The 23,935-nt window shown below is 47.1% G+C and overlaps 1 protein-coding gene across 2 annotated transcripts in view; it reads left to right on the top strand.

The window, feature by feature from the left end:
- Positions 1–23,935, top strand: part of LAMA3 (laminin subunit alpha 3) — a 271,772-nt gene that overhangs the window by 155,846 nt on the left and 91,991 nt on the right. For both annotated transcript variants that reach the window (XM_023207778.2, XM_023207777.2), the window contains exons 28-35: positions 2,391–2,517; positions 2,605–2,744; positions 5,020–5,135; positions 6,352–6,563; positions 7,526–7,730; positions 17,834–17,978; positions 18,680–18,820; positions 21,603–21,764. In XM_023207778.2, coding sequence (XP_023063546.1) covers positions 2,391–2,517; positions 2,605–2,744; positions 5,020–5,135; positions 6,352–6,563; positions 7,526–7,730; positions 17,834–17,978; positions 18,680–18,820; positions 21,603–21,764 — 1,248 coding nt within the window. The remainder of the gene's footprint in view (positions 1–2,390; positions 2,518–2,604; positions 2,745–5,019; positions 5,136–6,351; positions 6,564–7,525; positions 7,731–17,833; positions 17,979–18,679; positions 18,821–21,602; positions 21,765–23,935) is intronic.

The following is a 23,935-nucleotide window of genomic DNA, read 5'->3' as shown; positions in this document are numbered from 1 at the left end:
TGATTCTGATGCTCCTGAAGTTTGAGAACCTCTACTGTCTTCTGTGAAGAGTCAAGAAATGCAGGCATCTGGTTAATCCTGCCTAGGACCACCCCTGCCTGATGCCCTTTCCCTTCTAAGCTTTGTCCACTAGACATTTGGCAATTATTCATGGCCCATATTGTGATATCTTATATTTTTGTGGACTGCTGCTGTTTAATATAGTTATTTATTAGTTTTCTTCCCAAGTTGGATCATAAGAATTTTAGAATAGTTATTGTAGCCAAGAACCCCCCCGCCTTTTTTTTTTTTTTTTTTTTTTTTGGAGACAGATTCTTGCTCTGTCACTCAAACTAGAGTGCAGTGGCATGATCATAGCTTACTGCAGCCTCCAACTCCTAGGCTCAGGCAATTCTCTCATCTCAGCCTCTCAAGTAGCTGGGACTAGAGGCTGGCAACCACATTGCCCAGCCAATTTTTTTTTTCTTTTTTATTTCTGTAGAGACGGGGTCTTGCTATGTTGCCCAGGCTGGTCTCGAACCAGTAAACTTTTTTATATCCCCCACTGCACCAACACAGTACTTTGCAGGTAGGAAATTCTCAGTAAGCATTTGTTAATCAATCATCTAGAGCACAAAGGTGAAATATAATAAATTAACGCATTTTGTAAGCTAAAAAATCACAGGACTTTTAAAGTTCTACATGATAAAAATATAATTTACATTATGATATTACAAGGTTTAGTATCCCTTATCCGAACTGCTTGTAATCAGAAATGTTTTGAATTTCAGATTTTGGAATATTTGCATTATATTTATGGGTTGAGCATCCCTAATCTGAAAATCTGAAATCCAAAATGTTCCAGTGAGAATTTCCTTTGAACATTATACCAGTGCTCAAAAAATTTCAGATTTTGGAGCATTTTGGATTTTCAAATTAGGGATGTCCAACCTGTATTAGGTCCTTATAATCTCAAAGATTGTTTGCATCTGTTCACAGTGCATTGGATTTGAGAATTTACAGGATCTGAGCGATAGAATCGGATAAGATCCCATATAGGAAAGGCAGTCTAGAATAATAGGGGGGAATGAGTTGAAATCAAGATGACAGAGTTCTAGTCCTGCTTTTGTCATGAAATTAGTGCATGATTTTCCATGAACTATTTACCCTCCCTGAGTCACGGGTCTCATCTGAAAAATGAGGATGAGCTATTTTTGTGAGTTAAAAGATTCGTTACTCACAAAGTGAGGCTTTCTGGGGAGAGCAGGGCTTGTACTTGAGCTTGAGCAAAAGGAGGGTGGGCTGTAGCTTTTAGCCGTTGAAAAGACTCCTTTTCATGGTGGGAGTGGAGAGAGGGCCAGGGCTGTCCAGGCAGGACTCCCTCTCCCAGGGGCTGGAATTTGTGTGATTAGAACTCCCCACTCATGACAAAGGAGGGAGCTGGAGCCCCTGAGCTGTCTTATGAGCTTGTCTGGGTGTGGGGCAAAAGGCACAAGGGTGTAATAGGGCTTGAAAGCTGTCAGGGGGCAAACATCAGAAAAGGAGTCAGAGCTGGGCACGGTGGTTCACACCTGTGATCCAGCACTTTGGGAGGCCAAGGCAGCAGTATTGCTTGAGACTGTGAGCTCAAGATCTGCCTGGGCAACATAGGAAGACCCTGTCTCTACAAAAATTTAAAAAGTACCCAGGCTTGATGGCACATACTTGTAGTCTTAGCTACTTGGGAGGCTGAAGCAGGAGGACGATTTGAACCCAGGAGTTTGAGGCTGCAGTGAGCTATGGTTGCGCCACTGTCCTCCAGCCTCGGTGACAGAGCGGGACCCTCTGTCACTCTGAGACAGAGTGGACTGAGCCTTTATTCCTGGCTTTGGCCTGCTCCCGTGATTGTTTTTCATAAATCCCGATTCATCTGGTCTTGGTCTTAACAATAAAGAGCGTTGATCTCTTAAAAAAAGTGGAGTCAGACTCTTTACTGCATAGTTATTATGCATAGCACTGTTATGAACATTTAAGTATGGCCTTCTTGCAAACGTATGACACATTTCTTTTGGGTATGTACCCAGAAGGCCAATTGCTGGGTTATGTGTTCAACTTTGGTAAATATTGCCAAACAGGTTTCCAACCTGACTTACCAAATTATACCCCCTCCAGCGTGTATGATTGGACCACAGTTTGTTTATCCAATCTGCAAGCAAGAGACATTTAGTTTGTTTTCAGTTTTTGTGATAACAACAAAAAAAGCTACTGTAAATGTATATGTGAAGGCTTCTGGGTGAAGATGGGTTGTCATTTCACTTTGGTAAATAGGTTGGTCTGTTTTTTAACCTCTGAATACTCTATGATTCCAGTTATTCATAGCTCTCCAGCTTGAGGGTTTTTTGGGGTTTTTTTCCTCCTTTTTTCCCTCTTAGAATCAAGTGACCCTGAGAGGACGTGTACCACACCTGGGCCGATACGTCTTTGTCATCCATTTTTATCAAGCAGCGCACCCGACGTTTCCCGCGCAGGTGTCAGTGGACGGCGGGTGGCCACGGGCAGGTGAGCCACAGTGAGCAGGCCCCGCTGCCTGCCTTGGGCCGACCCCACAGTCCTGTGCATGACAGGAAGTCTCTCTCTCTCTGCCAGGCTCCTTCCGTGCCTATTTTTGCCCCCATGTGCTTGGCTGCCAGGATCAAGTGATCACCGAAGGCCAGATTGAGTTTGACATCTCAGAGCCTGAAGTGGCTGCAACCGTGAAGGTTCCAGAAGGAAAGTCCTTGGTTTTGGTGCGTTACTCTTGTCCCTCAACTTGCTCCTCACGTGCCTGCCTGGCTGGCCATTTTGGGTGTCTGTTTGGCTCATGGAAATAATTCTTCCAAGGAATTGAAGTCATATTTGTAGAAAAATGTTGAAATTTTACAGCTGTCTTTTGCTCCCTGATAGATAAACAAGTAAATAAATAAATAAAGCATGTGACAATTAAAGTCAAGGGAACTAGACAGAAGAGAGCAGGCATCGCCCCTCTTCACCAGTCCCTGCTTCCTCATCTGACCAGTCTCTGGAGCATTTTTCACTCCTTTCTTCCTTTGGCCCTGCCCCTGCTTTCTGTCTGTTTCCCCCGCTTTCTCTAGTGCTCCTTGGGTGATTTCTCTTTTTCCACTTGTCACTGTGTGTTGGCGTTCCTTCTGATTTGACGCTGAGCCCCTTGTTGTGTCATTTCTCTTTGGATACGTCCTCCATGCCCATCGATTCTATTCTGTCCACTGTGGGAAGGATACTCACATCTGTGAGGTCATCTCTGACCTTTCCTGAACTCCAGTATGTGGCCACCATCTCCTGCGTATCTGCCTGGCCAGAGATCTTGCAAGTCCCTTACTCAGTCTGCACCCTGCACAGCCCCGGTGTGCCCACCCTGTTCATCACCTTGAGTGATGGCAATCAGTGCCCGGAGTCATGCTGACCCACCTTCTCTAGCAGCTCCGCTCCCACATCTGTTACCACACACCAGGGTCTTTCTCTGCCAGCCTCCTGGAGGCAACCATTCTCTTCTAGCCCCGTTGTCCTCGCTGACCATCCTTCCGCTCACCTGGACAGGGCCAGCCTCCTGCCAGCACTCCCTTCCTGGTCCACCTCTTTCCAGTGCCTCCTCTGCACTTCTGGCCATTACCTACCTGACTGGAGGGACAGGAGCATACCGTGTGACCCAGCCGCTTCTCTGGGCTTCCAACAACTGATGGGATACAGTCCACTTACTGCCCTAGGATCCATGTGCCTCACTCAGGCCCTCATGACCCCCTAATTCATCTTTCATCCTCCTCTCTGCCATTGCCCTACTCCACGCCTCCCCCTCCCACACCTCACTCTCTGGCCATGCAAATCCATTCTCAAGCCCCTAGATATGCCATTTCTTCTCGTGCCACCAGTGTTTCTCACACTGACCCTTTTTCTGACATTTTCTGTCTGTTTCTCTACCTGGATAAGTCCGGCGTACCCACTTACCCAGCTCAGAGTTAATTCATCTTTTTGTGTAGCCCTCCAGGAAGCATTGCCCGGACCCTCTGTGTGGCCCTCCAGGTCTCTGCGTGAGCCTCCTCCTCTCTGAGGAAGTCGTCTGCCTAGGAGACAAGGGCTGCGTCTGTTCATTTTGCATCCCCTGTGCCTGGAATACCACCTGGTGTGTGGTGCTCAGCAAACGTTTATTGAATTGAATATCATGAGAGTAGTAGGCTCCCTGTAAGCTGTGAGCTGGTGAGCAGTGGACAAAGATGTTTGAAAATTTCTATAGTATTTGCTATAAGCATATTCTGATTTATACTGGCACAGGGAACCAAACTACCATTAGTCATAATAGAGTACCAGGTATGATGTCAGCTCCAAGGACAAGGCATGGTGTTAGCTTCTGCATTGTTCTTGCCACTTTGGTTTGTTTCCCTTTAAAAATACAAAACAGCCATCCCTGGAGATCCAGGGAAACGCCAGGCATGAGTCACATGGAGCCCTGGCCATGCAACAGACCCCTGCTTATCCCCAAGGTCCCGTCACCCAGCCAGCACGCAAGGCTTTTGTTTCTCTGAGTACAAGTGCCAAGGGCTCTCCCTGGGAACTCATCGTTCCTGGCATAGTAATGTGGCCTGAGCCTTTACTCCTGGCTTTGGCCTGCTCCCGTGATTGTTTTTCATAAATCCCAATTCATCTGGTCTTGGTCTTACAATAATGAGCGTTGATCTCAGTGAAGAGAAAGTACAGGTTGAATATCTCTTATCTGAAATGCTTGGGACCAGAAGTGTTTTGGATTTCAGATTTTTTTCAGATTTTGGAATATTTGCATAATACTTACAGATCGAGCATCCCTAATTCAAAAATCCCCAATTCAAAATGCTCCAGTGAACATTTCTTTTGAGCGTGATCTTTGAGCATTATGTCAGTGCTCAAAAAGTTTCAGATTTTGAAGCATTTCAGATTTTGGGTTTTTCGAGTGGGGGTGCTCAACCTGTGTAATAAGTAGCCTTAGGTCTGTGTCATCATTGGAAATTCTAAGACGTGCTGGTGGATTTCTTTCAGGTCCGTGTTCTAATGGTGCCTACAGAAAACTATGACTACCAAATACTTCACAAAAAATCCATGGACAAGTCACTTGAGTTTATCACCCATTGTGGAAAAAACAGCTTTTACATTGAGTGAGTATCACTTTGTGGGAAGCCTCTGGAATGCGGAGGCACTCCCACATTCCTGACCAGCTCGAGGCCCAGGGAGGGGCTGGCACTCCCACCTTCCTGACCAGCTCGAGGCCCAGGGAGGGGCTGGCCCTCGGATGTGTCCTCTTCCCCCTACTGACCAAGAGTGTGTCAGTGAGTCCCAGGGGAAGATGCTCTTTCTCCACACTGACCCTCCCATGACAGACTTTGCCATGCACTGCCTGGGAAAGATGACTGTCCTCAGCTGTGAACTCAACAGGGGCGCACACCTCAAGCTGAGATTCAGGGGCTGGTTAGGAGTTTCTCTCCCTCTCCACTGCTTCCTGTGTGCCAGCACAGATTCCTAAGACATACCACACAAGGTACCCTCTACTGGGAAGGACATCAGCCCTGAGTCCCACTCTCCTCTACCATCTAACCAAGCAGGGCGTGTCCAGAGACACGGCCTCCCTGCCTTCTCTCCGTGTGTCCTTGAATGCCAAGAACTAGGATGGTCCTGAGTACCAATTCCTGCTGTTCTCTTCTGTGGACCCACCCTTTCCCTGTTGTAGGGTTCCTGAGGAACCCAGGCGCTCCCGAGGCCCTGGGAGGCAGACACCTGCTGTACAGTGAATATTAAGACAAAGGCTCTTAAGCGGCTGTGGATGTGAATGCTGCTCAGCCACTCCATAACGCGGCAGCCTCGGGAATGTCGCCTAACTTCTAGGAGCCTCAGTTGCCTTATCTGTGAATTGGGGCTTAGGCCTAATTGGTTGGGAGGTTGGGAGGTCATGTGGGATGTCACTAAGGCTCCCAGCACACAACATTCAATGAATGTTACTGATTCTCCTCCTCATTATCATTTTATTAGTTGTATTATAACACACATAGGTCTACTTTTTTGGTAACCACTTTATTGAGCTATAATTCACATACTAAATAGTTCATCCTTTAGGTCTATTTCCACTCTTTTATTCCAGCCGTGCAAGATTCCCATTGACCTGTTCTGTGATGTCTCCTCCTGTGGCAGGTGGCAGGGGGAGGCTGTGCCCGTCACTGACTGAGTCTGAGGTGGGGTATTTCCCACTCTTCTCTGACTCCAGAACCATGAGCCCCTCCCACAGATGCTGCTGGGTGGAGCAGATGGTAAAGGCGAGGTTGAGGCCACTCCCATACACACCTCCCTGGGCATCACTGTGAGTTGTTTCTGTCTCCACAGCCCCCAGACAGCCTCCAGATTCTGTAAGAATTCTGCCAGGTCCCTGGTGGCCTTTTACCACAAAGGCGCCCTGCCTTGTGAGTGCCACCCTGCCGGGGCCACCAGCCCTCACTGCAGCCCTGAAGGTGGGCAGTGCCCATGCCGGCCCAACGTCATTGGGCGGCAGTGTACCCGCTGTGCAACAGGCCACTATGGATTCCCACACTGCAAGCGTAAGTGCACGTTTCCCGTCACCCAAGGTCTACTCTGGTCCCGTGTGGATGATGCTCACTGGGGCACGCTTCTTCAGTGGCACTGTGCTAGAGACTCACCTGGAGATCTGGAGAAATGCAGATTCTGATTCAGGAGACTGGGCTGGGGTCTGAGTCTCTACAGTTCCAATAAACACCCAGGTGATGCGCATGCTGCTGGTCCCTGGACCGCACTCTGAGTAGCAATGTTCTAGAAGATAAGTATTTGTGACTCCCCTGCTGTGTGACCTATGTACTTGGCAAAGCAGGTGAGTGTGACAAGTCTTAAACCTCAGAGTCTTGGAGAGCTTGATCCCCTTCCTCACGGAAGCCCCTTCCATTTCGTCGGCCCAACCCAAACTCTGTTGAGATAGGACAGCCAGGGTCATGTGGCAGCACTACTCACTGAATGAGAACCCATGGGAACTTTATCTAAGAACCATCCTGTGGCCCGAGGGGTGGGGTCAGCTCACTTCATGTGACTGCAGTGAGGAATGCAGTGTGCGGAGTCCCCATGCAGAGGCCAAGGAACAAGTACCCTGCTGCCAGGTCGTGCCCTGACCCTGGGCTCTGGACGCACAGGGCACTGGGGTGATGTGGATGTGGAGCTGCTTCAGGGAGCCTGAGAGCAGCCTCCTACCAATTTCTAGAATCCTTCGATGGTCCAGAAGACCCATATGAGTGGCACACAGTGGCAGCGAGGTGGGCTTCTTCGAGGGTCTGTCTTGGAGCTGGCTGGCGCAGCTGCTCCTCATTCCCCACCCACACTGTCTGCCACGAGTATTTGGTGTGGTTGGTCCTGACTCCAAGAAACGGGCCTTTCAGATCTAAACATTTCTCTCAGACCCTTTGGAGGCTTCTGGAAAACCTGGCAGTTGGTGGAGTGCTGCTGGAGCCCAGGCAGCCTCTGACCGTCACATGGTATTTCTTTATCCCCTGGCCAGCGTGCAGCTGTGGCCCGCGCCTTTGTGAAGAGATGACGGGGCAGTGCCGCTGCCCTCCCCGCACGGTCAGGCCCCAGTGCGAAGTGTGTGAGACACACTCGTTCAGCTTCCACCCCATGGCCGGCTGCGAAGGCTGCAACTGTTCCAGGAGGGGCATCATGGAGGCTGCCATGCCAGAGTGTGACCGGGACAGCGGGCAGTGCAGGTGAGCTGGGGGAGTAACCTGTCCGCTTCTGTCACAGGGAGGTCACACACCATCTGCCCACACACTGGTCATCGTCACTTTCCACTTCCCACCTGTCCAGGGGTGTCCTGGGTTGACCCCAGTGTGGGCTTCCCAGCCAGAATGGGTTGCAGTGAGTGGAGTGATTGGCCTTAGGCTCAGAGCCGGGCAGAGCCTGCGTGGATGGATTGCCAGTCATCTTGAGCTGGCAGCAGCCTTGCCCATTGACTCCAGCATGCTGTCACTATGGGACTGTGTTCTGTGTGTGCCATGAGGCAAAAGTGGGAGAGGACTGATACATGCATAACGAAGGTGTCTGTGTGCTTTGCTGGGATGCCTTGTGGTGAGCACCTGTCCATTTGTATTTAGGTATAGGCTTCATACCCTCCTTCTAGGGTTCGCTGGCGGTGTGGTTAAGGTCAGTGCATGATAAGTCTGAAATCCCACCTAGCTGAGGTGGGCTGGAAGGGGTGCTGGGGCCTCCGTGGCAGGGCTTGGTGGGAGTTAGGAGGGAGTCAGGGTGAGCAGGAGACAGACTGGAGAGCCTGGCCTGAGAGTGGGGCTGCCCTCAGAGGACCACAGAGCAGTCCAGTACTTAATTGTTAAGGGACAGGTAGAGACCTTGGCTCATGCAGATGCTGCGTTGCTGAGAGGTTTGGTTCAGGGGCTGCATTGGAACGTGGAGGCTAGTATCACATGGTTCCAGGTGCTGAGACTGATCTCAGCAGGACTGGATGGGGGCTGCAGGGGCCAGAGAAAGGGTATGGCTCCAAAAGGAGGGACTGGTAAGAATTAGATCAGTGGTGATATGCCAGGGAAACTGAGTCGGAGGCCAGGCCAGGATCGCAGTGTGCAGGGGAAAGCAGAAGGTTCACCATACACGCCACTCCCTTCAGCACGCACCCCAGGCACATGATGTTATGGAGTCTATAATTTGGGTGTGAGAGCCAGGAGGGGCTGTGGCTGCTGGGGACAGGCCTCAGTGACTCGCACTTGAGGGTGGCTGTGGTAGTCTCCCGTGACTGCCATTAACAAATGCCACAAACAATGCTAAAATAACAGAAATTTATTCTTGCACATTTCTGGAGCCTAGAAACTCAAAATCAAGATGTCAGCAGGGTTGGTTTCCTCCGGAGGGTCTGCAGGAGAACCTGTCCCATGCCTTTTTGCTTCTGGTGTGCACGTATTCCTGGAAGTCCCTGGGCTGGTGGCTGCATCACTGCAACCTCTGCCTCTGCCTTTCCATGCTGCTCTCTCTGGGTGTCTCTGTCTTCCCGTGACGTTCCCCTCTCTGTGCGTGTCTCGGTCTCTTCTCATTTTCTTACAAGGACACCAGTCATACTGGCTTAGGACCCACAGTACTCTGGTATAAACTCATCTTAACTTAATTACATCTGGAAAGACCCTGTTTTCAAATAAGGCCACATTCTCAGGTACGGGGGGGTAGAACTTGGACAGATCTTTTGTGGGGATATAATTCAACTCTCTATAGCAGCGATGTTTGCTTTTCTAAGGAAGGCCTCTTAACCACCCCTTTAATTGTCATCTGGTGCCTACCAACTCCTTTATACTACCGGAACATTGTAAGGAAGCTGGGAGAAAAGCTTGAATCATGAAACATTCCAAGGCTTTAAAACCACAGGTGTGAGTCCTGCCTGAGTCAGGTCAGTCACTCAAGAACCGGAGGGGATACCTGTGTTTAATCACAGGAAGCGAAGGAACCAAGCAGGAGATGGAGAAGCAGTTTTCTGGCAGGAAGAGAAGCAGTAGAGTTTTCAAAGGGAGTAGTTTGTCAACAATAAATCGCTGCAAATGGAACTTCACACACAATTCTCAATGCTGCTGTCGCAGAAAAAGAAAACCAAGAGTGCTTTAAAAAATGTTTTAATCTTGTTATGGCACCAGAAGGTGATGGACAGATTTACGGTAGTATTTTATGTAAAAATTCTAAGGAGTTTTATAACTGCTCTCACTGCCAATGATAATTTAATAGACTGGAATATTCCCAACTCAGGACGGAGGCATGTCTATAGTAAGTTTTGCCCAAACCTGACAGCATCAATAGAAATGGAATCTTACTGGCTTGTATTACACTTAAACCAAGATGTAAAACTGTTTACTTTGACCTTAGGAAAGGGACTATAATAATCTAATGGGATAATGCATCTTCCCATGATCAAAGTGGATTTGTCATAAAAGGGCCTTGGCAGAAAATGTAATAAAGTTTACATTACCATAAATTGCACAAATTGCCCATGATAATTTCAGTGTAAATGCTGAAAAAGCTTTTGATTGCCGAAAGGATTACTTCTTTATAAAATATTAGAGGAAAAACTAGAAGTTTTCTAGTTTTATGAAGAATATGTTTAGTATAGCTCATGTAAAATAAAAAATCAGAGATAACTAGAGTTTGCGAGAAAAAGGAAAACATCCTTTCACAGTCATATAACAGACTGTCCTGCAGTTGTACAAATCATCACAAACTGCAAAGCTGAAAAATTGCTCTTTTTAAATTGTATTTAATTACTTAGAGGTGTTCAATTTTATCATACTGTAAGAAAACCAAACTGTTACAAATATTCATCTACTTTAACATGAATTAAAAAAATAATTTTAGCAATCCACAATGCTCACTCTTTACTTAAGTCAACTCGGTGTTGTAGTTTTAGAGGCAATGAGGATAAGTTGGAACCATAAAACTGAGCCTTCGACTCACCTTTGTCAAGTCCTAGCTATGAGACTGGGCAAGTCATTTTGCCTTCCTGGCTTTCAGTTTCTTACTCTGTAAAATGAAGTTTGGTAAAATCATCTCTAACTTCCTATATAAATTTAAAATTCTGATTCCTTTCCTTTTTCAATCTCTGTATTACAGACTATATTGTGTAATTATCAAAAGGTCTATTATTCTGGCCAACTCTACTATATCAAGATCAAAAAGATGCTTATATTGATCAAAACTTCCTTTTTTATAGCACAAGACAGCACATATATCTATTTATAGTGATGAAAAAGTAAATTTGCGTCTGCTCCTAATACTGGAAGACGTGTGCCATCAGATTCTCTGAACACACAGAAGGGCTAGAATATCTTCAGAAGACTTTATCCATCTGTGTCAGACATGAGGAAGCTGGAGATCCCCGACAGTGAAAGCTGCCGTGCTGTTGACCACGTCCAAGCTATTTTCAGATTGATCAAAGGAGATGGCAGTCCACCTGGACATCCAGCGAGGCCATGTGTACCTCATGCCTTTTCAGAAGGATAGTAGCCACAGGAAAGATTTGGGGATGCCCTCTATCTCCACTCAGATTTACTAAGCTTTTGTGTTAAATGGAGAAATTAAAAACCAGAAAAGGTCATAGACTTGATGTTCTCAGAACAGAAGGGTTTCCAGCTAGGCGTCGATTCATGAGCCCTAACAGCTTGGAGAGGCAATTTCTTTGATGCACCTCATCAAATAATCAATGAGACTGGCCAGGCAATGTGCAGGCGCTGGGATGTGCTGTTGACACAGTGGTGACTGCTGTGGCTGCCACACAGAAGGAGCTCAGGGTTCTCACCTGCGCGCCCTCTGTCGTCCTTCGTCTTCTGTAACACTGGCATCTTTTTCTCACCTCTCTGATGACCCTTCTCTGGCCATTTCACTGGCTTCATTTTTCTCCTTCTGCCCCCAGACCAAGAGGATGTGTGGTGTGAGTTGTGTCCTGTCTCTGCCGCTCACTGTCTGGGTGACCTCAGGTATATTACTTCTGTCCTCCGGGCCTTAGGTCTCCATCTGTAAAATAAGGATCCTGGAGGCACCTACCTCATAAAGTCCTTTAGAGGGTTAAATGTCTCCTGTGAACACACTGAAAGCAGCGCCTGACACACTCTGAGCACCCAGTAAGTATTAGCTGTTGTGGTTATTTGCCAAGGTCATGGCTGTCTGCCTTCCTCCCTCTATGCTTTGTCCCTGAAACTACACCCATTCTCCTGGCTTCAGCCACCCCCACTCCTGGATGATTCCCAGATCCACAGCTCCAGTCCTGCTCCTTGAGGGCTATCCTATTCCACCTTTATTGCAAATCAACTCAACCTGGGTTCTCTTATTGACTTTACCCAGGTAGCCTTGGACAAGTTCCCTGAGCTCTTTGGGCTCCTGTCTCCTCACATCTCTTATGAAAAGTTAGATTGGATAATCGTTAACTCCTGAATGCCACTGTACTGATCCTCTCTCTAAAGCCCGTGTCATTGCCTTCCCTTTCAAGCCATTTCTCCCTTTGGATTAAAAAAAAATTCTACTTAATGATAACAGCTTCTTTCCAGTCCTTTAAGCCTGAAATCTGAGTATTATCTCAGAATCAACCCATTTTCCCTACAGCCAGTCAGGTGTCAACTTCTGGCAAGGGACGCATTATCCCCCTTCCTTTCCATGGCTGTCTCCTGCCTGCTTGAGTCCTTTTACCACCTCACATTCAGATGGTATTGATGCTTTCCTAGTTGACCTTCCTTTTCCTGGGTTACTCATTCATTCTTTCTTTCTTTTTTGGCTCTTTAAGAGGAATATACTAAATTGACAATTATACTGGGATTCAAACATCTGTCTTTCCCTTAACACTGTTCACAAATACATGGTACTGTTAGTCTGTGAACTTGAGACAATGTTGATAAATGCGTACATGTTTATGATTTTATCTCCTTTTTGATTTATGACAGGCTACCCTTAAATGTGATTTTATCTTCTTGGCATGTATTTTTGTTTGTTTTTGTTATTTTAATGAGGATGAAACATCTCCCTCAGTTCCTTGTGAAGTTTTATTCCTTTCCCTTAAATGTTATTTTGGATGTGTTTTGTTGCTCAAAGTGCATCTCGTACCTATTCTATCTTGGGTACTGTGCTTCCTGTGGAAGGCACACATGTCTGTGGTCTGCTGGGGGCACCTGTTCTAACCAAGAGTGACAGTGCAGCATGGTGAGCGCCATATTGTGTGTGGGCTGTTATGGGAACACCATTTCCAGGACATCACATTCTTTGCTGAAGAACCTTCCTTAATTCCCCATTGTCTAACAGGATAAAGACCAACTTTCCATGATTTGAATTCTATGTACCCTAACTTTTTTTTTTGAGACGGAGTCTCGCTCTGTCACCCATTCTGGAGTGCAGTGGCGCAATCTCAGCTCACTGCAAGCTCCGCCTCCCGGGTTCACACCATTCTCCTGCCTCAGCCTCCTGAGTAGCTGGGACTACAGGCGCCCAGCACCACGCCTGGCTAATTTTTTGTATTTTTAGTAGAGACGGAGTTTCACCGTGTTAACCAGGATGGTCTCGATCTCCTGACCTTGTGATCTGCCCACCTTGGTCTCCCAAAGTGCTGGGATTACAGGCATGAGCCACCGTGCCCGGCCTCTACTCTAACTTTTAATGCCTTTTTGTTTTTTCTGCTTTCTTCTCTGGCTTGGTTTTCTCACTTCCTCTGAACACTTTTTGTCTGTGTTCTGTTCTCCAGTTATGAAAGGGCTTCCTCCTGCTCTCCTACTACCTCCAAATTATGCCTGTCCTTCAAGGATTTTTGTGTTAAAAGTACAAACTCAAAGAATGCAAGGAGCCTTCTATGAGTCCACAAAGATCGCCTCATCATCTCATTGGCCAAAGCAAGTTGACTGCTTAGCCAGCTTCTCTCTTAATTTCTACATTCTAGGTTCTGTGTCCTCAGTGAAAACATGTCCACGTCAAGACTGACTTGTTCTACTTTGTCCCCTCCCTCCCATGTCCCCTAACACAGGAATGTGTGTGTAGAAGGCACTCAGTAATTCTTAAGTGAATAAAAAAATAAATAAGGTAGATTTTGGGCTCTAGATTAAAACTGGACTTCGACATGAGCATAATATGAAGGGCCCTACAGTGTTTGTTTGTTTATTTATTTATTTGAGATGGAGTTGCACTCTTGTTGCCCAGGCTGGAGTGCAGTGGCATGATCTCGGCTCACTGCAACCTCTGCCTCCTGGGTTAAGCGACTCTCCTAACTCAGCCTCCCGAGTAGCTGGGATTACAGGCATTCACCACCATACCCAGCTAATTTTGTATTTTTAGTAGAGATTGGGTTTCTCCATGTTGGTCAGGCTGTTCTCGAACTCCCGACCTCAGGTAATCAACCCGCCTCAGCCTCCGAAAGTGCTGGAATTATAGGCGTGAGCCACCGCACCTGGCCCCTACAGTGTTTAATGACCAAAGGATGCAACTCACCCCAACACATCTGGGCCTGATTCTCTGAGACATGGCAAGCACCCACCCATGCCCAGATGTTGTTACAAAACATTTGGCCAGGAGCCCCATTGCCGTGGAGATAACTTCTCTTGACCTGCTTCCCCAGAACTCCCATTCTGCAGCTGCTCCTTGGGTACCAGAAATTCGCTGTGGAGAAACGTACCAAGTCAGGCTGACATGAGGTCATTTTAAAGGATGTTCAACCAGACTTTCAAGAGGAAGTGTCCTATTCCTTCCCTATTGTCATGGCACCACCAAAAACTTCCCTATTGTCATGGCAACACCAAAAACTGTCTTTGCACAGGACGAATAAGCTCAAAGATCTAAACACTGCAGTACTCAAGAATATAGATACTGTTTTGGTTTACCCTGGCATAGCAGCCCCAGTGGGGCCACTCAGGGTCCTGTTTGCAGGCTGCTGCTCCCCTCCCTCTGCTCTCTTGGCTTTTTTCCCATCTGCTTTAGTGCTCTCAGCTGCTACCCATGTGCTGTGTGAGGCTCAGAGCTTGGTCCTATATTACTGACTGGCCACACCTTCTCAGTCAGTCTCTTTCCACTGCATCTTCTCACATACATTCTAAAATAAATACACAGGCCAGTTATGATTTTGCTTCCCTTCCTCCTTGTCTGGACAAGCAGCTTCCACAGCTGCCCTTGCTTCAGGTACTCCTGTTCCTTTCCTTTCCAGTGAAGTGAAAATATAAAATGCAGGCTCCAGGGTCAGATGCAGTGGCTTACACCTGTAATCCCAGCACTTTGGGAGGCTGAGGCGGGCAGATCAGGAGGTCTGGAGATTGAGACCATCCTGGCTAACACGGTGAAACCTCATGTCTACTAAAAAAATACAAAAAATTAGCCGGGTGTGGTGGCGGGCGCCTGTAGTCCCAGCTACTTGGGAGGCTGAGGCAGCAGAATGGCGTGATCCCGGGAGGCGGAGCTTGCAGTGAGCCGAGATCGAGCCAGTGCACTCCAGCCTGGCGACAGAGTGAGACTCCGTCTCTAAATAAATAAATAAATAAATAAATACACAAACCACACGCAAAAAATATAGGTCCTGTCTGTGTTACCTCACCTTCCAGGTCCCCACCCAGATCACTTGCTCAGGGGACACTCTGAGCTGTGCCCACCAATGGCGTTCAGTGTGTGAGTTACTCACCTGCCACCAGCATCTTATTAATGCACCCTTGGCCAGAAGCCCCGCATGTTTGCTCAAACAAACATTCAGACCTTGGGATGCCAGTCTGCTAGGTTGGCATTTCATGGCAGCACTGTCCCTCTGTGCACAGTGTTCTTTCCTTCACTGCTAGGAAAAGAGAAGCAAGGTGCACCCAGCCTATGTCAGGCCATCTCCAAAGGCCCTCTTCTCTTCTGAGGCTCCTGTTTCTGATGGCTTTTATTTTGGGAGGGGTCATCTGCAACTCTCTTCTTTCCGGTCTCTAGACCACCAGAGTCCTTGTGCTCCACACTTGCTGTCTCTGCAGAAATAAGGAATCAACTGGGAACAGGCTTTATTTTGTTTGCTGGTCTGATTACATTTAGTCTGAGGGTCACAGGAAGAGAGCAGGTATTATTAACCTGGGGCCAGGAACCCTCTTCTAGAGAATGCAAAATTGTGTGTATATGAGAGTGAGTCTTTCTGTGGGTTTAGTGGACACTTTTCTGAGATGATGGCGCATAGTTTACCCAGCTTTCCAAAAGAGTCTCTGATCCTCTCCCAAAGTTTACAATCTACTGCACTAGAGCCCTCCACTTCAGGCAGAACGTTTACACTCTATACCTACATTGCTCTAAGTGTGGTTTTGAGGCTACTTCCTTATAGAATCATTTCTGCAGGGATCAAGTAGGGAGAGATGAGAGGGATGGGGATGAAAGACGGAACTTGCCAGCAGGTCTTGCAGGTAATGCTGAGTTAGTTCTTTTAGGTGTGCCGGGTGGACAGAAAGGCACCGTCTGCTCCCCTTAGCTCATGTCACAGCTAGAATAGTAATGGCAAATACTTACATGTATGCAAGCAACTACTCTAAGGTGTTTACATGTATTATTTAATCCTCACAACAATCCTGTGAAGTAGATATTGTTGTTTCCATTTTTACAGATAAAGAAACTTGGTTGTAAAGAGACCAATTTCCCCAAGGTCCAGTAAGTGGTAGAGTTGGGATTCAAAGTAGGTTACCTGGTTCCAAGTTTACGTTCTTAATCACATACAAAATCCTTTATAAGCAGATATTTGCCAAAGGGGAATAAGCAGATATTTGCCAAAGAGAAACTTAATGGAATATGAAGAGTTGTATTTAACTTTTTTAGGCTGGTCTCTGGGGTAAGATATTTTCATAGGTATTAGGAGATAGATGATGGCCTACATTTGGTAGTAATTGAACAATAAAATGTTATTCCCTATATGCAAATAAAAACATATTTCTAATATCTCCCTTAGTCCCACAGAAGAGAATCAGTGTGTAGGTAGATGCCAGCTCTGAATGCAGTGCTTGGTTCCCCAGGGCTCGCAGCAGTTTCTCTTCCCTTCCTCGACCTCGAGTTCTGGGCTCTCTAGGCACGGCCATAGCCTCCTGCTCTTCCGCCTCTACTCAGCTGCTTGTGTTTTCTTGTCTGCCCGGTGCTTCAGTCAAAACGACCTGCAGATGGATGAGGGTGGATGACTCAAAGTGACCCCCCAACGCTGCACTGTGCTTTCCTCTGAGCTCTGGCCCTTGCAGGTGACAAGGGACGTTAAGATCCACTCTGTCACCGAAGCAGGGACATTGGCAGTCTTCCTTGCCTTCCCTTCTTTCCTCTACTCCTCATCCAGAATATTACAATATTCCCAGAAACCTCACCCCCAAAGAGTTTGGGAGCCCATCCCTCCTCCCCATCTGGACACCTTTGCCCTGGGTCAGCCCTCGTCTCTCTCCTGACTTGACAGCCTGCTGCTGCTGCTGCTGGAACTCACCCTCTGGGCTCCATGCTTCACACAAGTCCAACCACACTCTCTCCTCCTTAACAGCTTCTCATGACAGTGTTCCCCTGCTTGTCACTTGCCATGTGCCAGGCACTGGGCTGAAATTTTGTTTGCACTGCCTCACAGGTTCCCAGCAATCCCAGGAGGCAGCAGCTACCGTGTTCTGTCCCTCACAGATATGAAAAGCAGGCTTTGGGAAGTTAAAGAACTTGCTAAGATGGTGTGTCTCATATGGTCAGAACTGGATTAGAACTGTAGCTTTGCATGCACAGGTCTCAACTACTGCGCTGTGCTGCCATGGGACAGTGTCCAGCCCCTCTGTCCTGATGATCTGACACCACCTACCTCCTCAGGCCATGGGGAAGCATTCTGTGCCTGAACATCCACCCCAGCAGCACCATGCTTGTGTTGTTCCCTGTACACACTGAGTGATCTCCCGCTGTGTTCCTTCTGTCTGGAATGCCCATCTCAACTCCTACCCCATGACTCTGCCCTTTAAAGCTCAGGTCAGGAGTCACTTCCCCCAAGGAAACTTGTGACTGGATCACCTGCTACTCCTCTGAACCTCAGTTAGACTCTGTGGTGTATATTGTCATCATTTCCACTTATGGGCCATCTGCGGGAGCCCTCCAGGCTCAGGGGCCACATCCATTCTTGCACCCTCAACACGTAGTGCTAAGCCTCACGCATGACCATCCACAATGGCCGATGACCTACTTTCTGTTAGTGCCTTTTATCTGCCTCTCTCCATTCTGCCTTGGACTATAAGCAGGCATTGTATCTATTTAATTGGCTTTGCACACCAACTACTTCACTATAGTGTAAGTGAGCCCTTTAAAATTGTGTGTACAAAGATGATGATTTTTGCTTCCTTTACTTTGTGTACAGATGCAAGCCCAGAATCACAGGGCAGCAGTGTGACCGATGTGCTTCCCGGTTTTACCGATTCCCTGAGTGTGTTCCCTGCAATTGCAACCGAGATGGGACTGAGCCAGGAGTGTGTGACCCAGGGACCGGGGCTTGCCTCTGCAAGGTAAGAGAGATAGTGCAATGTCAGAGACGCCAGCTGCCAGTCAGCGGGGAAGTGCTTCATGTTGAGTCAACATAGAAGAGTATGTGGGAAATAGGACTGACCCAGAAGAGATGTTGATAGTGTGTGTAGCGTTTTGTAGTCATGATCTCATTTTACAGAAATAGTTAGGAGGCAAGATCCCATTTATCTTTTGGAGAGGTCACAGACCACCTTAGAATCTGATGACAGATATAGACCCTTTCCAGAAAATCAACACAAACTTTTATCTACAGTTTCATGAGGTTCATAGGTTCCCTTAAAACCCACTCCTGAACCATGGACTCCAGGTGATCATCTCTGCTCCAAGGGGTTCCACCAGGTTGTAGGAGACCTTCCAATTCCCAGGAGATGTTTTAAGGTGGTGGTGAGTGAGATGAATTGGTCTCCCCATCCTGTGAACCATATAGTGCTATTTCTCTACTTGCAAGATGCCCCAGGGGCATTTTATGAAATTTAGAGAATTCTCTCTTCCATTTGTGTGTGGTATAAAAGTTTAAACAATTAACATGGGATGAAAGCTTAATAATTAACGTCTCTTTTAAGGTTTTGCTCACATCCTCATCCTAACATCTTATGTTGGTATTTAATTTGTGCAAGTAGCTAATTGCAACTAGGGAAATTTTGGAAGAAGTGATCTCTTACTTCATGTTTTGCTTCAATAGGAAAATGTAGAAGGCACAGAGTGTAATGTGTGTCGAGAAGGCTCATTCCATTTGGACCCAGCCAATCCCAAGGGTTGTACCAGCTGTTTCTGTTTTGGAGTAAATAATCAATGTCACAGCTCACATAAGCGAAGGGCTAAGGTATGCATTGACAGGAATTGCTGGGGAACATTTTGTACATGGATTTGTTAAATGGTAAGTGTTCCCCTCGCTGCTCCTTGGTCTGCAGCATTTTAAAATTCTTGTTTCCTGAATTCGTTGGGTGTTTGCTTGAATATCATGTGCTCAGAGGGGCTTTCCTTCACCACTCCCGATAAAATAGCCCACCTTGGACACTCTTGCTGACCTTACCCTCGTCTTCCCCACAGCAGGCATCACTCCCTAACATATTTAACATTCTGTTTTAAAATTTGTTTATTGCCCTTCTTCTTCTGTCCCTAGAATGTGAGTTCCCTGATATACCCCTAGTGCCTAGAATAGGATCTGGGACATAACAGATGCCCAGTGAATCTCATTACATAAATAGAGTTTGTCATTTTCCCCCTTAAAGGAAAACCCTGTTTCTATACTCACAACACTCTAACACCAAATATGTGGGGTTTTTTTCCATACCAAAAATTCTCTGATTTTCCCAGACACTCCCGGGGTGTCCTGCAATTCAATTCACTTCTGACACTCTCTACCTGGAGGTGGCATCAGACTGTACGGGCTAAGGGCTCAGTTCTTCCAGGCTGCCCCCACTTCAGATGCCAGTTGCAAGTCCCAGGCCTCCAGTACTTCTCCAGTGTTTTGCTACAAGTCGGGGGTTCCCACAGCCCCCTTCCTCATGTTTATAATCTGCTATAATGGCTCCCAGAATTCAGGATATACTTTCCTTCCTATTGCTCTTTATTATAAAGAATATGATAAAGGAGACCTGTTCACAGCCAGGTGCACAGGTGCATAGGGTGAAGTCCAGAGGGTTCCAGGCATGGGAGTTGGGGCGCACCACCCTCCTGGCATGCAGACGTGTTTACCCACCCAGGAGCTCTCCCAAACCAGCATTTAGGGTTTTTTTGTTTTGTTTTGTTTTGGTGGCTCTTTCATGTAGGCGTGATTGATTAAATCATTAGCTATTGATAATTAACTCAGTCTCTAGTCCCTCTCCCTTCCTCAGAGGTTGGGGGTAGGGCTGAAAGTCCCAACCCTCTCAGCCTACCTTGGTCTTCCTGGCTACAAGCCCTCATCCTGCAGCTGCCCAGAGGACCCAGCCACCACTTATCTCATTAGCACACAAAGAGACACTATTACCACATCAGAGAGTCCAAGGGTCTTAGAAGCTCTGGCGTCAGGAATTGTGGACTAAGACCAAATATTATGGCAAAAGATGCTCCTATCACTCCTCTCATTCAGGAAATTACAAGGGTTTTAGGAACTCTGTGCCAGAAACTGGTAGTAATAGCCAAATCAGTATTTCTCATTGTGTCTCATTATGTCACAATATCACATCCCTCATTTCTCATTTTTACTTCTTTCTGTTTCGCTTTCCTTCTCACCTATTTTGTCATGTCTTTTCTTTGGCTACTTTTTTTTTTTTGAGACAGGGTCTCTGTTGCCTAGGCTGGAGTGTAGTGGGGTGATCACAGCTCATTGCAACCTTCGCCTCCAGGGCTCAAGCAATCTTCCTGCCTCAGCCTCCTGAGTAGCTGGGACTACAGGCATGCACCACCACACCTGGTTAATTTTTGCATTTTTTGTAGAGTCGGGGTTTTGCCATGCTGCCCAGGCTGGTCTCAAACTCCTGGGCTCAAGCAGTCCTCCCACCTTGGTCTCCCACAGCGCTGGGATTACCACCGCACCTAGCCTTCTTTGGGCATTTTAAAAATTAACTCAATGAAACTAAAACTTTTCTTGCTTTCATTATTCCATGAACCAGTAACCTCATGCTTGCCTTCTTTGTGTGAGTCATGTCTTATATCCAACAAGTATCCAAAAACAGATTTTTTTTTTTTGAGATGGAGTCTCGCTCAGTCACCCAGGCTGGAGTTCAGTGGCATGATCTTGGCTCACTGCAACCTCTGCCTCCCAGGTTCAAGTGATTCTTCTGCCTCAGTCTCCTGAGTAGCTGGAATTACAGGCACGCCTCACCATGCCTGGCTAATTTTTGTATTTAATAGAGACAAGGTTTCACCATGTTGGCCAGGCAGGTCTTAAACTCCTGACCTCAGGGGATCCGCCCACCTTGGCCTCCCAAAGTGCTGTGATTACAGATGTGACCCACCACGCCTGGCCCCAAAACGACTATTTTATATATTTTACTGCCTGCCTATTTCATATCTTTTACTGCCTGTCTCCTAAAAGGAGTGCAGCTAGTAATTGAAAAAAAAAAAATACTTTGTAAATCTGCTCTGAAGTCTCTTCTCCCCTGGGAACCAGAAAGCATTAATCCAACCCTATGCTTGGTCAGTTCTTTCTTTTTTTTAACCTCAAAATTAACTGGCTTCCTTTGTGACCAGGAAACGATTTAATTCTGATGCTCCATTTAAAGAAAAATAATAATATAGCAAGCCACTGAATTCCACATCACATTTTTCTTTATAAGGACCTTCCATTAAATGCGCCATGGTCCTAGTTTTTATTCATACATTTATTTCTTTATTATTCGAACACTCATTATTCACCTACTAAATGTCAAGAACCAGGATGTGTGCTGGGTGACAAAGATAAATCCCACATACATAAGGCCACTGCCTTCCCAGAACTCCCAGTGGCAATGGGTGAGACAGGGCTCCGGCTTGGGAGGGCAGGTGGAGGAGGAGATGCATGAAGGAGGCCTCTGAGGCAAGGAGGCTGCCCGTGAAGCTTTCTGTATACATCATGCAGCCATCACCAGGGGTGCCACGACCAAGACGTTTTCATCCCTTGCTTCTCTCCCTCTTTCCAGTTTGTGGATATGCTGGGCTGGCGCCTGGAGACGGCAGACAGAATGGACATCCCCGTCTCATTCAACCCGGGCAGCAACAGCATGGTGGCGGATCTCCAGGAGCTGCCCGCAACTGTCCACAGCGCGTCCTGGGTCGCACCCGCGTCCTACTTGGGGGACAAGGTAATGATGTCCTGCTGTTCTTCTGGGCCCTCAGTGGCCCTCTGCTATTGCTGTGTGAGCATCATTTCCTGGAAATCTGGAAGGAAGCATCCAGCAGTTCAGGTTACTCACATTCCAGAAATGAGCTGAACTAAAAATGAAGAAGAGACCTTGCTTCCTGCTGTGAGGGGCTGAGCAGGCACCCACTGCGCCCCACCCTTGCCACGCATGAGCTACCAGCAAAGGAAATCGCCCACCATGTTTTTCTCATTTTTTACCTAATGCCAAAGAATTTTCCTCCAGAGAAATAGCCATTTAAATAATATTTATTGCAAATGGGACATGCATGCTTTTCAATGCCAGTGCTGAGAATTCTTTATTTGAAGGCAGAAGAAAGCCTCTTTGTTAGGAAAACAAAAGCTGACAAGTGACTCACAAGCTTATTAAAAGAAACGCAGGATCTGGTGGCAGTTCGGCTTTCCTAAGGAGAATCGCACTAGTTACACACGCCTCAGGAGCTTACAAACCACTTGCTCTTCCTTTGCTGCGTGAGTTATTATGCCAGAGGCTGGCCACCTCCACAATTTTATGAGGACAGAAACGCAGGCCTCATGTGGCAACACCATCAGGTGACATATGTTTCTTAGCAAGGGTGGAACTTGCTAACGGGTGGATTTCACAGGGCCCGCCTCAGGGGATGCCATATTCTCACATTAGGAGGAGTAAACTATTAGGGCCTCGGCCTGAGGTCTCTAACTTTGTCTTCTGGATGAAGGACTGTGGGTTTTGACAGCTGAGTGTGGGAAATATTGCCTGTCTCCTATGATCCCACTACTCTCTCACTTAATACTCCTCTTTACTGCTATATGATGGGCCCATGTGTTATCTATTGTCATGTAACAAATTACTCCAACACCTTGCAGCTTAAAGCAATAATGATTATCTGGGATGAAGAATTCAGGAGGGGATGGCCCAGAGTCTTCCCAGGTTACTGTCAAGATGTCAGCCAGGGCTGTAGTTCCCTGGGATTGGAGCATCTGCTTCCAAGCTCACCCACATGGCTGTTAGCAGGCCTCTGCTTCTGGCTAGCTGTGGGCTGGAAGCCTCTGTTTCTCATCACACGAGACCCTCCATAGGCTACCTGAGGGTCCTCATGACATGACAGCTGGTTTCCCCCAAAGCAGCTTATGGGTGATGGGTAAGGGGGTTGGGTGGGGGGGGGGGGGGGGAGAGAGAGAGAGAGAGAGAGAGCGCAAGCATGCGCGTGCTAGCTCAGGACAGAAGCTGCAGTGTTTTTGTAACCTAAATTTCAGAACTGCCATGCCCTCACTTCTCCTTTATTCTATTCATTAGCAGTGAGTCACTAAGCCCAGCCCACACTCGAGGGGAGGAGAATTTGGTGGCTCACGCTTCTAATCCCAGCACTTTGGGAGGCTGAGACAGGCGGATCATCTGAGGTCAGGAGTTTGAGACCAGCCTAGCTAACATGGTGAAACACCTGTTTTTACTAAAAATACAAAAATTAGCCGGGCATGGCGGCGAGTGCCTGTAGTCCTAGCTACTCGGGAGGCTGAGGCAGGAGAATCATTTGAACCTGGGAGGCGGAGGTTGCAGTGAGCCAAGATTGCGCCACTGCACTCCAGCCTGGGTGACAGAGTGAGACTGTCTCAAAAAAAGCAAAACAAAAAGGAGGAGGGGAAATTAAGCCCCACCTCTTAAAGGCAGGAGTGCAAAGAATTTGAGGCCATGTTTTAAAAATCACTTTAAGCCCATCAAAAAAGCAATACTTAATCACAATAATAATTTAAGACATTACCTTGGAATACTTCCAGGCTTGGAGATCAAAGCTCTAAGGCTTTGTCAGGTTACAGACTTTAAGGAAAAGCTTCTGTTGAATGGGATCCTAGAAGAACGTAGCTTTGTTCCCCTGCCTCCTCTAAGTTATTGGCATTTTCCTATAGGTTATTTTGTTCTGTCTAATCAGAGGTGATCTCGCCTGTGATTTTCATCCTTCTGTCACTTCTTCCTTCTTGACTATGTTTTACTGTGAGGTTGGGAAGTGTCAGGACCCAAGGTGTGAAGTAGCTGTCAGAAAACTGTTACCATTCACTCCATGTCGCCAACACCATCATGCTGCTTGAGCAACACAGAGGTCTGTGCACCTGCTGGAGTTGTCAGCCATGGCTACTGTA

This window comes from Piliocolobus tephrosceles, chromosome 18, assembly GCF_002776525.5.
Source record: "Piliocolobus tephrosceles isolate RC106 chromosome 18, ASM277652v3, whole genome shotgun sequence".
Classification (NCBI taxonomy): domain Eukaryota; kingdom Metazoa; phylum Chordata; class Mammalia; order Primates; family Cercopithecidae; genus Piliocolobus; species Piliocolobus tephrosceles.
The sequence above is the reverse complement of the archived record's forward strand: the minus strand, read 5'-3'. Positions and strand labels throughout refer to the sequence as shown.